This window comes from Exophiala xenobiotica (genome assembly GCF_000835505.1).
Source record: "Exophiala xenobiotica strain CBS 118157 unplaced genomic scaffold supercont1.1, whole genome shotgun sequence".
Lineage (NCBI taxonomy): Eukaryota > Fungi > Ascomycota > Eurotiomycetes > Chaetothyriales > Herpotrichiellaceae > Exophiala > Exophiala xenobiotica.
The window spans coordinates 539561-554410 of NW_013562494.1; the positions used below are offsets into that span (position 1 = coordinate 539561).

At 52.1% G+C, this 14850-nt stretch overlaps 5 protein-coding genes across 5 annotated transcripts; 3 read left to right on the plus strand and 2 right to left on the minus strand.

The window, feature by feature from the left end:
- Nucleotides 1-1560: 1560 nt before the first annotated feature.
- Nucleotides 1561-3437, plus strand: PV05_00217 (uncharacterized protein; the record flags this gene model as incomplete). The annotated part of the gene is made up of 3 exons (XM_013465090.1): nt 1561-2160; nt 2225-2983; nt 3036-3437. The coding sequence occupies 3 exons, from the start codon at nt 1561-1563 to the stop codon at nt 3225-3227; spliced, it is 1551 nt and encodes a 516-aa protein (XP_013320544.1). The 3' UTR covers nt 3228-3437.
- Nucleotides 3438-4206: 769 nt separating this feature from the next.
- On the minus strand, nt 4207-6192 carry PV05_00218 (uncharacterized protein; the record flags this gene model as incomplete). Its single annotated transcript, XM_013465091.1, has 1 exon — nt 4207-6192. The coding sequence occupies one exon, from the start codon at nt 6190-6192 to the stop codon at nt 4207-4209; it is 1986 nt and encodes a 661-aa protein (XP_013320545.1).
- A 950-nt stretch (nt 6193-7142) lies between these two features.
- On the plus strand, nt 7143-9885 carry PV05_00219 (uncharacterized protein). The gene has a single exon (XM_013465092.1). The coding sequence runs from the start codon at nt 7188-7190 to the stop codon at nt 9846-9848; it is 2661 nt and encodes an 886-aa protein (XP_013320546.1). The 5' UTR covers nt 7143-7187; the 3' UTR covers nt 9849-9885.
- Nucleotides 9886-10476: 591 nt separating this feature from the next.
- PV05_00220 (uncharacterized protein) lies at nt 10477-12372 on the plus strand (the record flags this gene model as incomplete). The annotated part of the gene is made up of 2 exons (XM_013465093.1): nt 10477-10523; nt 10575-12372. 2 exons carry the CDS (start codon nt 10477-10479, stop codon nt 12370-12372), a joined length of 1845 nt encoding a protein of 614 aa, XP_013320547.1.
- A 301-nt stretch (nt 12373-12673) lies between these two features.
- On the minus strand, nt 12674-13948 carry PV05_00221 (uncharacterized protein; the record flags this gene model as incomplete). Its single annotated transcript, XM_013465094.1, has 1 exon — nt 12674-13948. One exon carries the CDS (start codon nt 13946-13948, stop codon nt 12674-12676), a length of 1275 nt encoding a protein of 424 aa, XP_013320548.1.
- Nucleotides 13949-14850: the final 902 nt, after the last annotated feature.

Genomic DNA, 14850 nt, shown 5'->3' on the forward strand with positions numbered 1-14850 from the left:
TTTGGAGCCCTCCCTGCTTTTTTGCTTCTTGAAACTTCTGTACCTGTTAGATATACAAGACTTTTTGGTTCTCTGCAAACAGAGCGATTCGTACGCCTCCTCAACGCTGCCTATTTTGGCGATGCAGCAATTTCATCATCGAAGGACTTCCGAGACACATCAATTTCGTTTAGCCTTGTCGCAAGTTGAAAACCAACCCATCGCTATGATCTTCGTGGCTCAGAAAGCGTTCCTCAACATCATAGCAGCCTCTTCATATGTACTTTGGTATCGAATCACAAGTACCTAATGGAGGAGGAATGGGCTCGAAGATGTCGGGCGACTGCCATCAACAGTCAAGCAGGCCAGCATGACGGCTGGCTGCTGGAGACTCCATTTACCATATAACCTTGGAACTCTGGGGCAGTCCACATCGCGGATACTCAGTTCTTACCTGTCGCACTCTCTTCGAGCTCTGCTTAAGAGTAAGAGCAAGAGCAGAAGTTCAACTTAACTGCGCTGGGCGCTGTCGAGGACTTTTGAGACAGTCATGGTTCCGGAGAACGCCCAGCGGCAGTACGGCGTATTTGTCGGATATTTACTCACCTTCCAGGTTGCTTCTGTACCTGTAAAATGTGGGGTACTACTCCGTAGTATCGATCCAGAATGTCCGTTGGTGGAAAGCAATCAACTGATGTTCATTGGGGTAAACCTAAGGTATGGGGAGTAATGGTCCACGAGTGGTGGTGGGTGGTTGATCCTTACACAGCACATCGCCTGCGACCCTTGGAGTACAACACTCGTGTCGGAGAACTCGAATCTACTACGTACTACGAGTATGGTGGTGTCTGGACTACTAGGGAGTATCGACTTCAGTAACTGAGATAGGTATGCATCATGCCATCTCCTTTGACCACTGACCCAGGAGTCTCCAAGGAGAGTCTCGTTGTCTGCACCACTTTTGAAGTTCATTACGGATGATGGACGATCATCATTTCATCACCCCGTTGTGGCTCTCCGAATAGCTTGTGACACCATGGGCACTGGAGACGAAATTCAAAGAGGCGAGATCCCATGGCTACCAATGAATGGACACCTCGGCAATTCATTTATTGGGACAAGCCTCGCAAATGTGGCTCTCCAGACCTTCTCGAAAGCCCACGATGACCCCAAACCATCGGACATGCTCGCCCGACGAGTCCAGACTTTGCCCGCAAAACTTGGAACACTGCTCCTCGTACGGCGGCGTGGGCGGCTGGGAATATCGTGGGGCTGCTTTCCCAGGTTCCCAGGTGGGGCCTTTGTTGCAAGTTCCTGAGAATGGGCAAAGGCCATCACACGGGCACCTGTGTTCCAGTGGAGAGGTTAAGCAAAGCTGAAGGAGGTGGTCTAATAAATTCCAGTGGGAGCACACGGGGTGGTAGGGCTTAGAAAGATGCAGCGACTACTACTACTCCTACTACCTCTTACACTCTTTCCCTCTTCGCTTCGCACGGCTTGTTCAGTCTTTCTAGGACCATCGATATACCACCTTAGGTAGTACTAGTCATACATCACCACTTCCGGAGAGGCATATCAAAAATGACAACCACAACTACGACAGGGGATGTTCCAGTGACCAAATCGGCCATCTTGGTCGCATGGTCCTTCCTTGCTGCGAATCCAGTCCTGGTTCCAGTCATCACTCTCTTCTTGCTGCTGGTCGTGCGGCCGCTTTACAGACGCTACTCTTCGCCATTGCGACAATTCCCGGGGCCATTCCTGGCGTCTTGCTCCAGAATATGGCGAATGTGGAGTGTCTGGACAGGTAAAAACGAACAGCACTATATTGCAGTCCACAAGAAGTACGGACCCATCGTTCGCACTGGACCAAACGAGGTCTCGGTCTCATCGCCAGACGCTGCACTAGATCTATTCAAGACCGGCAAGGGATTCCACAAGACCGACTTTTACGGCGTCTTTCCGCCCCCGGAGAATCCAGATATCTTCACCGAAACTCGCGAGTCTGTCCACGGCGTCAAGAAGCGATATGCAGCAACTCCGTATAGTTTGGCCTCGATGCAGCAGTGCACGGATCGCATCGAAGCAACGGAGCAACTACTCATCTCCCAACTGGACAAATTCACCGATGACAATAAAGTTTGCGACCTGGGTGACTGGTTGCATTTCTTCGCCTTTGACGTAAGTGTGCCAAGCCGACGTCGTGTCAGTCGGAGTCGGGGATACTGACTTCATGTGCTTGCAGGTCCTAGGAGAAGTCGCCTTTTCCAAGAAATTCGGCTTTCTCGAGGCTGGTGTCGATGTGGACGGCGCTATCAAGACGATTGACGACTCGCAATGGTACAACGGTCTGATCGGGCAGGTCCCCTGGCTCGATCATATCTTCAGACGCAACCCGCTTTGGCAATTCGTTCCGTTCCTCGCCACCAAGAATGCCCTCGTCACACGAACTGCGATGGGCCAGCTTGAAAAGCGCATCAACCCTCAAGGCGAAAAGGTCGAGTATAAGGATCTTCTCAACAGCTTGATCGAAGCTCAGAAGCAGCATCCCGAAGCTCTCGGCACTGGTGATGTCTTTGCTATTGCGCATGGTGCCATCTTCGCCGGCAGTGACAGCACCGCAAGCACGATGCAAAGCTTCATGTGGCAGGTGGCGTCAAACAAGCGTGTCTACGACAAGTTGATGCAGGAGATCCTGTCGGCTGATCTGTCAGACATGGTGACGTACAACGAGGCCCAGAATCTGCCGTACTTTCAGGCTTGTCTGAAGGAAGCCATGAGAATCAACCCAGCTGTCGGACTGAACATCACACGAAAGGTGCCGCCTGGTGGTGCTGAGCTTGGTTGTCATAAACTGCCAGGTGGCACAGAAGTCGCTGTCAATGGATGGGTTCTGCACAGAGACACCAGTGTGTTTGGAGAGGATGCAGAAGTGTTCAGACCTGAGAGATGGATTGAAGGCGATAAGGAGAAGATCAAGATGATGGAAAGGTGCATGTTCCAGGTAAGTTTGGATTGCGAAGGAGACCTCGAACGAGGGGCTGACCAGTATCCAGTTTGGCGGTGGTTCTCACGTTTGCATTGGCCGACATCTCGCCTTGCTCGAAATGAACAAGGTTCTGCCCCAGCTCTTGCGACGGTATGAGATCCAGCTCGTGAACCCGAATAAGCCGCTCGACCACCACTCGAGTTTCTTTGTCGTTCAATGGGGCTTATTGGCGTACCTCAAGCTGAGAGAAAAGGCTTAAATGGCTCGTGTTGAGAGACGGAAGCGTGAAAGTTACTACTTGCGACGACCGTGAACGATCATATTTCGATGATCGAAGCGGCCCTCAGAGTGCGAAGCAATGCTTGTAAGGACACCACCATGACCAAGATGTACTTGGAGAGAGGGGAGCGCCTGGCGTCTTATTCAAGGTGAACTGAGCGAAAATTGGTGTAAGCTGAGGTGGCTGAGGTACTAGTTGTTAACGCACCTTGTCATGTCTAGGATTTCAAATGAACAAATGTAATGAACGCGCTTGAATTGCGTGGAGGTCAAGCAGATGGAAAGAAATCTCATCTGATCACGTGAAGTGCAAAGCACCCGCCAAGTCTGAATGACATCATCCTGCTCTATGCGGTAGTTCTCGTTACCCGATCCGGAAGGAGATCTTTTGTTTGATCAGCCAACAACAGTCGATATTCTGGTACATATTATTTTTCGCAACTTTCATTTCTCTTTTGTATTATATCGTCTCGCACCCACAAACAGCGCCTTTTCGCTCAAGAAGGTCGCGTCATCAACATTGTCTCCTCTATATTCATTTCTGATGCGGCAGGAGGCTTTTGCCATCTTCTTCCCGTGGATCACGGTAGCTGAAATCATATCGCCCTGAGATAGGGGATCCGCGGACGACTCCCGTCACTCTTCTTCATGGCTATGCGTTTGTGAACAGCGACCCATTATGCTCTTCGCGAGATTGCCGTGAAAATTATGGGAAGTTCTGGTGAAATCTACAAGTACACTGTACACCTGATGATGACACTGGGTATGAATCTTCATTCCAATTTTAACCTAACACGATCTTTTCCGGGACTTCTCAGTTTGACGCGCAGCTACTATTACTTTTAGCACATTCTGTCTTTTGTCTTCCATGGGAGCGAGCATATGCCCAAGCTATTATTCCTACCTCAAACTTCAATCTCGATCTCGGGATCTCGCATCATACTGAGTCTCCTACGACTTCAGGTTGCTTTTGCGCCGGGCTCTTCAATCTTCTCGCCTGACGGTGCACCCTCACCGCTTTCCATCGCATGATCACTCTCCGCCTCCGTGCTGCCTCTTGTCACATCCGGCGCGGAAGGCAACTCTCCCTCAATCCTCCTTTCCCTCGGGATAAACACATCAAACCACTTGGGCACAATGAATCCGAGCGCGATGCACAGCAGCAAGAAATGTGCGACGATGAAGCCGAAGATATACATTGGGTCGTTCTTGACCGTCTGAAAACCCGGGTACGCGAAGCTGAACACGATGGCTAACACCGGGCCGGTAACGTATCGCAGCAGAGGCGCCCAGAAGAAGGGGAGCTTCCAGTTTTTGCCCAGCCCAATAATCAGATTCAGGTCACACCGGAGTTGGTTGCCTGAATAAAATGCAAGGTAATATACCTTCTTCAGTAGCATGCTCTTTTGCCAAAAGGACGGCGCACCGAGCGAATCTGGCGTTTTTGCGAGAGTGAGCGAGACAATCAGCCCAGCTATGAACAAGCCGAAACCAACGCCCGCGCCTGCAGCAGGCCTGACGCTGTGTCCAACCGCGACGCCGGCGACTTGCGCGCTGAAATATCCGATATTATAGACCAGAAATGAGGTGAAGCCAACCTGGCCGACAGCATCTTTGTAGCGGTAGACGGTGGTTGCAGCGACACATTCGGCCCACACGACAAAGACGAGCGCGACGTTGTTGATGTACCGATCAACGCCATCGAGATAATAATACCCGAATTCCGTGCAGTATGGGAGTGAGAGCAGGAAGGATAGAACGACTAGTGTGGTAGCCACGATCGGTCGGCTGACCTTGCGCCCGAGTTCGGAGTCCATGACTAGCGTTACGACGGCGTCGAGCATGGCGAACGAAGAGCTGACGCCGAGAAGCATAAGGGTGAAGAAAAATAAGACAGCCCAGAAGTTGGCGCCGGGCATCTGTGTGATGGCCTCTGGGTAGGTGACGAACCCGACGCTGAAACTTCCGATCTGGCCCGTCTCAGAAGGCCACAGGCGCAGGAAGCCGACGATGCCAAATACGGCAAAGGCCGCAATTGCTTCGAATAAGCAATTGCTGCAGACGATGATGACGGCATCCTGGGCCGCGTTGGAGAATCGGGCATTATACGATGCGTAGGCGGTGTAGTAACCGAATCCAACGCCAGTGCTGAAGAAGACCTGACCGACAGCATCCTGCCAAATCTTGCCATCGGCAAGTTTGCTGCCGTACCAGGTTGCGAAGTAGAGTTTGATACCCGCGCCAGCGTTCTCAAGAGACACAGAACGCCCAATGAGGATGATGGTCATGATGACCGGCAGGCCCATGGTGAAGTAGACGACACGGCCTGTCAGTCCGACACCGCGGAACATGCAAAGCCATATGACGAACCAGGTGAAAACATCCCAGCCGACCAATTCGCCGATGAGGCTGGTGCCCGGATATGAGGTGTAGGACTCCACGGCGCCGCTATCCGTGAAGGATCCGGGGACAGGATCGACCGCACCGACGGCGTCGCGCATGTAGAATTCCTGGCCACGGCCAGTCCAAGGCAAGGGACTCTGAAACGAGGCGCGGAAATAGACCATGATCCAGCACAAAATGGGGACGAAATATGTGACAACGACGAAGCCAACATAGTTCAAAGCCAAGCCCGTGCCCTTCATTCTCGAGCTTATGTTGTTGTAAGCGACGACAGTACCGCCGCGGTATGCGTTGCCCGCGGCGATTTCCAGGGCGAGTGCTGGTATGGCCAAGAGGACAATTGACATCAGGTACGGCACGAACCATTGTAGGCCGAGATTGTTGTAGACTTGAGAAGGATAGCGTAGGAGGTTTCCCATGCCAATAGCCCCTCCGCATGAAGCTAGAATGAAGCTCATGCGTGAAGGCCATTGATCACGTCCATCATCCGCTTTCTGCGGGGGCGGCGCAAGCCAGCTTCCGAGCTTCTTGAGCGCGTTCATCGTAAATGACACATAGGATCTGAGAGTCGGTTTCCGGCAAGGAGTATCTGTCCGATCGTACAAAAAGCCCCAGAGAGCGTATATATACAAAGCAAAATGGCCGAGTGCTTTTCGCACGGGAATAGCTTTCCGGGGCCAGCGAAGAAGAGATTGAACCTACAGGGCCATGAGCAAGCACGCAAGTCTTTCAGCTCCACACCTAGTCACGCTTGCCGTATGCCTAGAGATCTCCATTAGTATCTTGGAAGCCAAACACGAGGTGTTGTTTTGTCAATCCCAGTCAAACCACAGTGGAAAGCATCCCAGGGTGGGGCCTTGCCCAGTCTCTTTTCAAGTCTCCTCGCCGTGCCAAGTGCGAATGAGGGAAGTCATGGGCAAGGGGAAATCGTCATCCAGGCGGAAAGCTGGGCTGTCGTGTAACGTCTTGGCCTTTGAGGATCCTTGACCATCTTACTCTTGGAGGTTCTTGGATTTCGGGAACCCGGCATCGCCCAACTTCTGCAAACTCTCACGTGTGAGTGCTGGTCTCAAGCTTTCAGGTCTTGGGAAACGTCACGGAGCAGCAGACAGGATCGGTCAGCGCCGAGTACCACGAATTGTAGCCCCGAAGAGATTTGTGTTGGCCACCGTCGTCGTCAGCATTCGACCGTGGGATGAGGGCGGAAGCCTTGGCGGCCCAAGCAATGGTCACAATGGTTTAGCTGCTCCTGAGCTCACGGGGCGCTTATTGAGAGGGCGCCGCTTTTAAAAACGACTGCTCGCGACTAACCTTCTTCTCAGGTTGGATGATTGTTTGATTGCTCTCTCTGTGTCTAACCAATTTTCCTCCAAGTAGACGCTGCTTTACGGGCCCACGCTCGCCATACGGCGCCGCTTTTTAAATCCACCGGCGACAACCGGCCTACCTGCTTGTCACGACTCACCTCTTTGCTCACTCCTGTCTGCTTCATGTCTCACGATGCTGACCCTGTCTCTGTCGTTGCAAGTGGAGGATCATGGTGCCACAGTACGCATTGGAGACTGTGCATTATACTGATCAGCCACAAGGGGACAACTCGTCGAGTCATCCCCAAATTGAAATTGCTTGCGCCAATTGCGCCGCGACAAAGACCAGATGTGACCGGCAGTATCCTTGCGGTCGATGCCGCATGAAACGCTTGAGCTGTATCTCGCGGCAGCCGCGAAGGAAGAGAACTCTCAGAGCAAAGTCTGCCCGTCACGCGCAGCCCTCGGTCGATGGTCATGCAGAACACGCCCAGATCGAAGGAAGGTTCACACCTGAAGGATGTGTTGGAGACCAGGACTTCTACGGCTCATCTCAGCATTTGAATCCGGATCCGCACTTGGGCCTGATCTTTGCAGAGCATTCCAGCCCAGGCCTCTCGGGACATCTCAATGACAGTCAAAGATTGATTGCCGCTGATCGGCAACTTGGGCAACCCAGCCACCACATAGCCAATTCTGCAGATCGTGCGTTGCGTCAAGGGATTGAAGCTGACACTTTCCAAACTCCGGGGCTTCGCCTTGAAGATCTGGAACCCCCTACATTCAATCCTACGCAATCATCTGGTTTGCTGGAACCGGTTGCAAGGGCCGAACCTGCCGCAGAATTTGGGCTTGTTCAGCAATCACCGGAGAACCACAACGGCCTTGCACGCAACGAGAATTCCTCCGGTTACCCAGGCCGAGGCGATCTCGAGCACATTTACGAAGAAGATAAGACTGCTTTGGTCCCAGATTGGGATCATTGGGCCATATGCCGATGTCTTCCTCCACCTACAGCTGATCCTGAAGATAGGAAGAAGTCGTCGATCATGACGCTTGAGCAGAACTTCGCACGCCCAGGACCTTGGACAATCCTCACAGGAAACCGGAGAGGTGAGCAGTTTGCACCCGCTGAACGGTTTGTGAATGTAGAGCTGTCCGAAGCTACTCGAGAATGGCTCTTGATGATCGCACAACGCTTCATGCGTGTTGCCATGGATGTCCATGGCCTGAGCATTGATCCTCCATCCCCAGCACCGCCCGAGGTGGATGAGTTCAATGCTCTTGGAGGTTTCATACGACTACCACCGTCCGAAGCTCTTCATGAATACCTCGAGACGGTGTTGACAATTTACGAACCGTTCTATCCTCTCGTTCCAGCACGAATTCTGGAACCCAATCAACTGGCCGGGCCTCAACATGGTCGGGGTTCCAATCTCTTGCTATTCCTGATGTTCGCTTTCGGATCGATGCTGGATCCTGCTGTCAAAGCTCGGCGTTTTTCCACGGCTCTGACCGAAATCTGCAGGCACTCAATCCACGACGTGCTTGAAAAGGATTCAGGTGCACCTGGAAGTGGCCTTCTATTCTATTGCTCATTGATTTTCATCATTAAAAGCTCATTCAGTGGTGACAAAGCGCACATGAATATTGCCGTGGCTCATAGACACATGTACCTGACGCTAATGAGGTCGGTTGGACATTTCAAGAAACCACATCGCCAGTTGCAGCCACTAAGTTCTGAGAAGGAAGGCCTCAAAAAGTTTTGGCAGTCCTGGCTTGAAAAAGAGAGCGCTTCGAGACTTGCATATGGCTGGGTCATGCTGGAAACGGAGATCAGCCTGTTCTACGATTGTCGCCCGATTTTGAATACCTCAGAACTCGAAGCACCATTACCATGCAGCGAAAGCTTATGGCTCGCATCTCATTCTGAGGAATGGCGTGAAAACTTGTGCAAAGAGGGCTCATTTGATGATTGGCAGGTCTGTTTGGATGCACAGCCTGACCACTCGCTCCGTAGCCTATTCCAACTCTTGATGGACAACGAACTGGACCAATTGGACTTCCAGCCGACAATTTTACACATGAGGCTGTTGCTGTATCCTCTCCACGTTCTTGTGGCGGAACTGGGCCAGCTGTTGGATAGTGGCTTAGTATCAATGCAGTCTCGATGGTTCTCCAGTTCCACCATGCAAAGTTCGTCGGTCCTCCGTCATGAAGAGATACGACTTCTCCTGCAAACATGGCGTGATGTCTTCGATCGATCGACTGGACAGGGCGCCCGGTTTCGGGCGATGAGAAATGCCACCTTGACACTCTTTCATCTCATAAGCCTCAACCTATTTACCGCGTTCAGCAAACTGGAACGTCTCGCTCGGGATAGTTTTGAAATGCTCGAATCTCAGTCACAGGCAGGCTTAGTTTCAAATTGGATTCGTGCTCCTGAGCACGCCATCTTGCATTGTGGTCAAGTCTTTCGGCTATCCAGAGAGATGGATCAGGGAATATGCCCCATATGGAGTGCCGCAGCCATATATCGCGCTACTCTGATATTATGGTCAATAAGCATTATCAATGCTCTTTCCGCGCTTGGACACGAGACGATCGATCTCCAGCGGAACACGGGAAGGGAGCTCGTGATTGATCAAGTGGCGCTTCAAGATGATGATGCTCAACGTTATCTTCGACGTGGCGACGCCAAGCCTGTGCTGACTACTGAAGACGGGCGTCGGGTTTCGCTGCGCAATCCTGGCGAATTGTTGCAATTGGGGATTACTACAGTGACTCGTCATTGTTTGGCAACATCTTTCTCTGCAGGGATTAGGTACAAGCTGGAGGAGATGGCCAAGATTTGGGAACCGAAACATCGGTCTATTCCCGACCAAGGATAGCTACAGGAGCAGGATAGATAAAGGATCAAGACAATCACTAAGTGAGACTATTACTAGACTTGCTCCAAGCTATCATCCTCGTGCATGCGACTTTTCCTATCCAGACTGTCCTGCGAGCAGGTTAAGTCCGAGGCTGGCTCCGGAAATGGCTTCGGACAACCCCATTCCGTGTCCGGAAATATCAGAGATAGCTCGGAGGGCGTTAAGCTAATGTTGCGCGGCCAATATCGCATCTTCAACAGCTCAAGGAGGTCAAGCTAGGAGTTCCAAGCTTAGGTCATACCTGAAGCATCGTCGTGGGGAAGAATCGCTATCGGAGAGTCGCATGAGTTTCAAAGCATGTTCAGCCACCCGGACGTCTGTGCGAGCATGACAGAATTGCCGTGCCACGGTAACTGCTTGCCAATGTCCAGACAATTGCAGAAAGTGTCCGAACGCTCCACGTTATTCACACTGTTGTAAAGAGGTCCAACCTGGTTTCCATGACCTGGCGTCACTCAATATGGTCATTCTATTTGTTGCCTCTCACAAGCTCGCATCAGATTAGTACTCTTCAACGAAAACGGTGCTATAGTTCCACGAGCAAGATCTCCGCCTGGCCGGAACTTGCTGTTTGACAAGGGACAAGATGTCTATCAACAAAGAAGACAGTTCGACGCATCAGCCTCATGTCGCGTATGTGTCCTAGGCTCAGTCGTGTGCATTCGGTGCTAATATGTATTCCAGCGACCAAGTCAGCCTGGATGAGACTCGCAACGGACATACATCACCTTTGCCAGATGTCGAGACCGATGTCTTCGTCGTTGGAGCTGGCGTGACCGGCTTGACCCTGGCGGCGCTACTGGCTACCGCTGGCGTACGAGCATACACGATTGCGAAGCACAGTGGTACAGCGCCTTCGCCTCGTGCTCACGTAACCAATCAGCGGACCATGGAAATCTTCCGTGACATGGGCATTGAAGAAGCTGTGCGTCAGGTCTCAACACCATTACCACTTCTTGGAAATGGAGTCATCTGTACCAGTCTCACAGGTCTGGAACTAGGCCGCTACAGCTGTTACGGTGCTGGCTCCCATCAGCTTTCCGATTTTGCACAGGCTAGCCCTTCGGAGATGGTAAATTCTCCGCAACACGTTCTTGAACGGGTTCTTTTGGCACATGCTCGGGAGAAAGGCGCTGAGATCCATTTCTATCATGAACTGATCGATATTGAGCAAACCGATGACGATGTGATTAGTACAGTACGAGAACGGAAAACCGGGAACCAATACACTGTACGCGCAAAGTATGTAATAGGAGCCGATGGTGGGAGATCGCTTGTGGCACAAAAGTTTGGCTTTGGTTTCGAGGGGCAGCCTGGCCTGATGAACATGCTGACGTCGTGGCTCGAGGCCGATGTCACTGAATATACTGCGTATAGACCGTCATGTCTTTACATGATGGCGCAGCCTGGCAACGCATTCTGGGTTGGATCAGGCACTCTCGTCGCGGTCAAGCCATATACCGAGTGGCTTCTAAATCGACAGTACAATTCCGAAGCAGAGATTGATAGTTCAGACGAGGCAGTTATAGCGTACGCGCGCAAAACATTAGGGATTCCAAATCTGAAAATCAAAGTCAAGGACTCCAGTCGATGGCAAGTCAACAATGTCTACGCAACCGAGAATTGCCGCGGACGCATCTTCTTGGCTGGAGACGCTGCCCATCGCCACCCTCCTGCCAGCGGACTTGGAAGCAACACTTGTGTCCAGGATGCATACAACTTAGCATGGAAATTATCGCTTGTTGTGTCAAGCAGGGCTGGAACCAGTCTACTGGAGAGCTATAACCAAGAGCGACAACCGATCGCTAAACAGATTGTGGGTCACGCGATCCAGACCCTATACAACTTCGCCCGAGTGCCTGAAGCACTAGGGTTCAAGCATGGCCAGTCGATAGAAGAAGGCTACAAATCGCTTGAAGATTTGTTCTCCGACGTCCCAGGCGCGGAAGAGCGGCGCGCCCGGTTGAGGGAGGCCATCGACTTACAGAATCGACGATCTAATGCTTTAGGGCTGCACCTTGGTCAACGATATGCTGAATCCAACGCCGTGGTCGATGACGGCACTCCGTTCCCGGCGTACAGACGTGACCCTGTGATGCATTACGAGCCCACGACGCATCCTGGCGCATACTTGCCACACGCATGGATCGAGGTCAAGACGTGCCGCATGTCGACGCTAAACATCTTGGAGCATGGACATTTCGGCCTCATCGTTGGCATCGGCGGCGACCCGTTCATTGCCGCCGCACAAGCCGTGAGCCAAGAGCTCAAACTCAAGATTCCTGTCTACAAAATCGGGTATCGCTGCCTTTACGACGACGTACTTGGTGAGTGGCACACTGCACGCGGCGAGCTAGGTGACCAAGGTGCATTGTTAGTTCGACCGGATCGTCACATTGCATGGCGCTCGGTGAATCGTCCTGAAAATCCTACTGATGCCTTACGTGGTGCACTTCGCCAGGTGTTGGGACTGCACTCGTGACGCCAACGCACCATGGACAACTTGAAGTTTGCAGCACATATGGTGTCTTGGGCATGGATGGTCGCTTGATTTGATCTTTAAATAACTATTCTCTTGAAAATGAGGACCACGTATCTTATGGCAGAGTTCCTTTTGGGATCCTATGTACAGGTCCCACCACTTGGGCCACAGACGGGAATGATCCCAGTTTGTCCCTGGGCTTCATCCTGCTAACCCTCTACTCGCCTTCTTTCCCCCACACTACGACATTCTCTGCAAATAAGAGCCCCTGGGCGTATTGACCAATCAACTGACTATGAGTCTATGACTTAGATTTCCGATATTGCCTAAGTAGTTCCTTTCCATAGTCGTTCCCCTGTGGTGTTCGCACCAAGGTGTGGATATGAAACGGCAGGGGTAGGGCATTATTTAGAAAGACTCCAGAATGGTGATCAAATTCGACCATGATCACAGGCGAGTGGACCTTGTAGTAGAAGCCGTCCTCACGCGTAAAAGCCCCGATCCAGCAAAAATAGGTTTCGGCCCACCAGGCCTGGACCTCCCTCATCTTAGCCGCGAGAGCGCCGTCTGGAAGGTAGTTAACGCCAAGTATGATCAGGCGGCGGATTAGGTCTTGTTGTGATAGCGATAGGGCAGTGACCTTAACGCCTTCATAGGGGATGATGCGATTATCCTGGAAAGCACCGCCTAGGTGGCGCTGGTCGGCGGGATGGTAACGCCATTCTGGATATTCCGGTCCTGAAAGCTCTTTGTAGATTCGGACTCGGTCAATCGCTTCCTTATCGTCTTGGGTCGCGATCGAATTTATGAGGATGAGTGCAGTTTGTTCCTGATCGGTAAAGAGCTCGGTCCCAGCGTACGGTCCGTCGTCGATGACATTGGGCTCCGCACCCATGAAGACGGGCGTCACTACCATCTGGGTCTTGAGGACGAGGCAGTTCATGGCAAAATGATGGCCAAAGACCTGCCATCCCCAAGGCTCTGTCTCTGACGGCGTTCCAAAAATAGTAATGTTGTACGAGCCCAAGTTGAGCACCTTTTGGCCATTGACCACTTCGCCGAGATAGTGATTGACTTTCATGCAGCCGTACGCCTTGTAGTAGCCGGCCTCGGACAAGCTGGCGCGCATCAAGTCGTGTACCGCCGCAACGAACGCATCTGATGACTCTTCTAAGCGGATGCCGTGACGAGAGACGTAAATCTCTGGATTCACCCACGCGCGCCATTCCGGGGCATCAACATCGATGATTTGTAGAGCCTGACGCTGCTCTGGACTTGCTATTGAGATCAGCCTCGTCGCTGCTTGTACCATCTGCTTGGTCGGTGCGCCGTGATCTTCACTGGTCCCTGCCAGATGGTGTACATTGGGGATCAAATGTCCATCGGTCGTGATGCCCTTGTATGGTTCTCCATGTAGGCGTTGCCACGTCTTCCGCCAATTACTGATCCATGGCTCAGCGCATCGATGTTCAGCCCATTGATACGTATCCGATCGCGCAAGCTCGAGGCTTCGTGCACAGTCCCTAGGAGGGATGAAGTCGCGCCATTTGGTTGATTTCAGCGCGATCTTCTTCATTCCTACTAGTATTCTTGTCGTGAGTTGTCAAGGACTCAAGGTTAGACTGATAGATATGTATGGTGGTGGCTTCCGAGCTAAAAGCAATGTGATCCTGGCCCTACACGCAGCTTACGTGGTCTCAAGTACTCCTGCCAGGTGTCCCCCCGGGCTATCTTGATTTAAATCGTGGCTTGGTTTTCGCGGTGTGACGCAGAACCAGGTAATTGGTAACGTGGTGTGACAAGATACCTCACCCTCCACTTCGCTGTTTGCAGAAATCCACACTGAGATGCCCGCGGAAACGACCGGCATGTCTCTGAAATATGAATTGAATGGCCTGGGACCCGGTGTGCCCTGGCGATAAATTGAGCAGCACGGAATCATGACAATACTTAGTGTGGGGTACAGATGAGGTCGTGCTTCGGAGCCCGTCGCAAATGCCCCATGGCCTGGGGAGCCGACAGTGCCGCTACCGGTTCCGGTCTAAGGCGTGCCGTATGCGTTATCTCAAAGAATACGCGTCCCTGCTCTTCGTTCATCCCGCTCGGAAGTGGGCTTACAAAGTGACTAAGAGAAATCGGGATTGCAATACTAGATGATTCTGTTGGGGCGAATGATGCTGTATGACCGATTTTGCTGCCTCTGCAGAGCAAACATAAAATCCTCTTGCTCATAGTAGAAGTTCAAGCCATGGTCGTCAAGACGGGGCAGGTCCTCAGTCATCGGGCAAGCCACAGGACCCAGGTGAGGACCGTAATGCTGCGCATTCGAGATCAACACGACCTCTTGAGAGGGGAAGAGCAGAAGCTAGGGTACTCTTCCTCTGGTTTGAAGACATATCCGTTGCAAGTTGGGCCCAGCTACCGTATCGATAGCGACGAGGAACGTTTGAAGACGCTCTCGTCTCCCCTCAGAGAAAC

Excerpts from the sequence above, each read along its gene's own strand:
- PV05_00219 (XM_013465092.1), top strand. The coding sequence starts at position 7,188 with ATGGTGCCACAGTACGCATTGGAGACTGTGCATTATACTGATCAGCCA.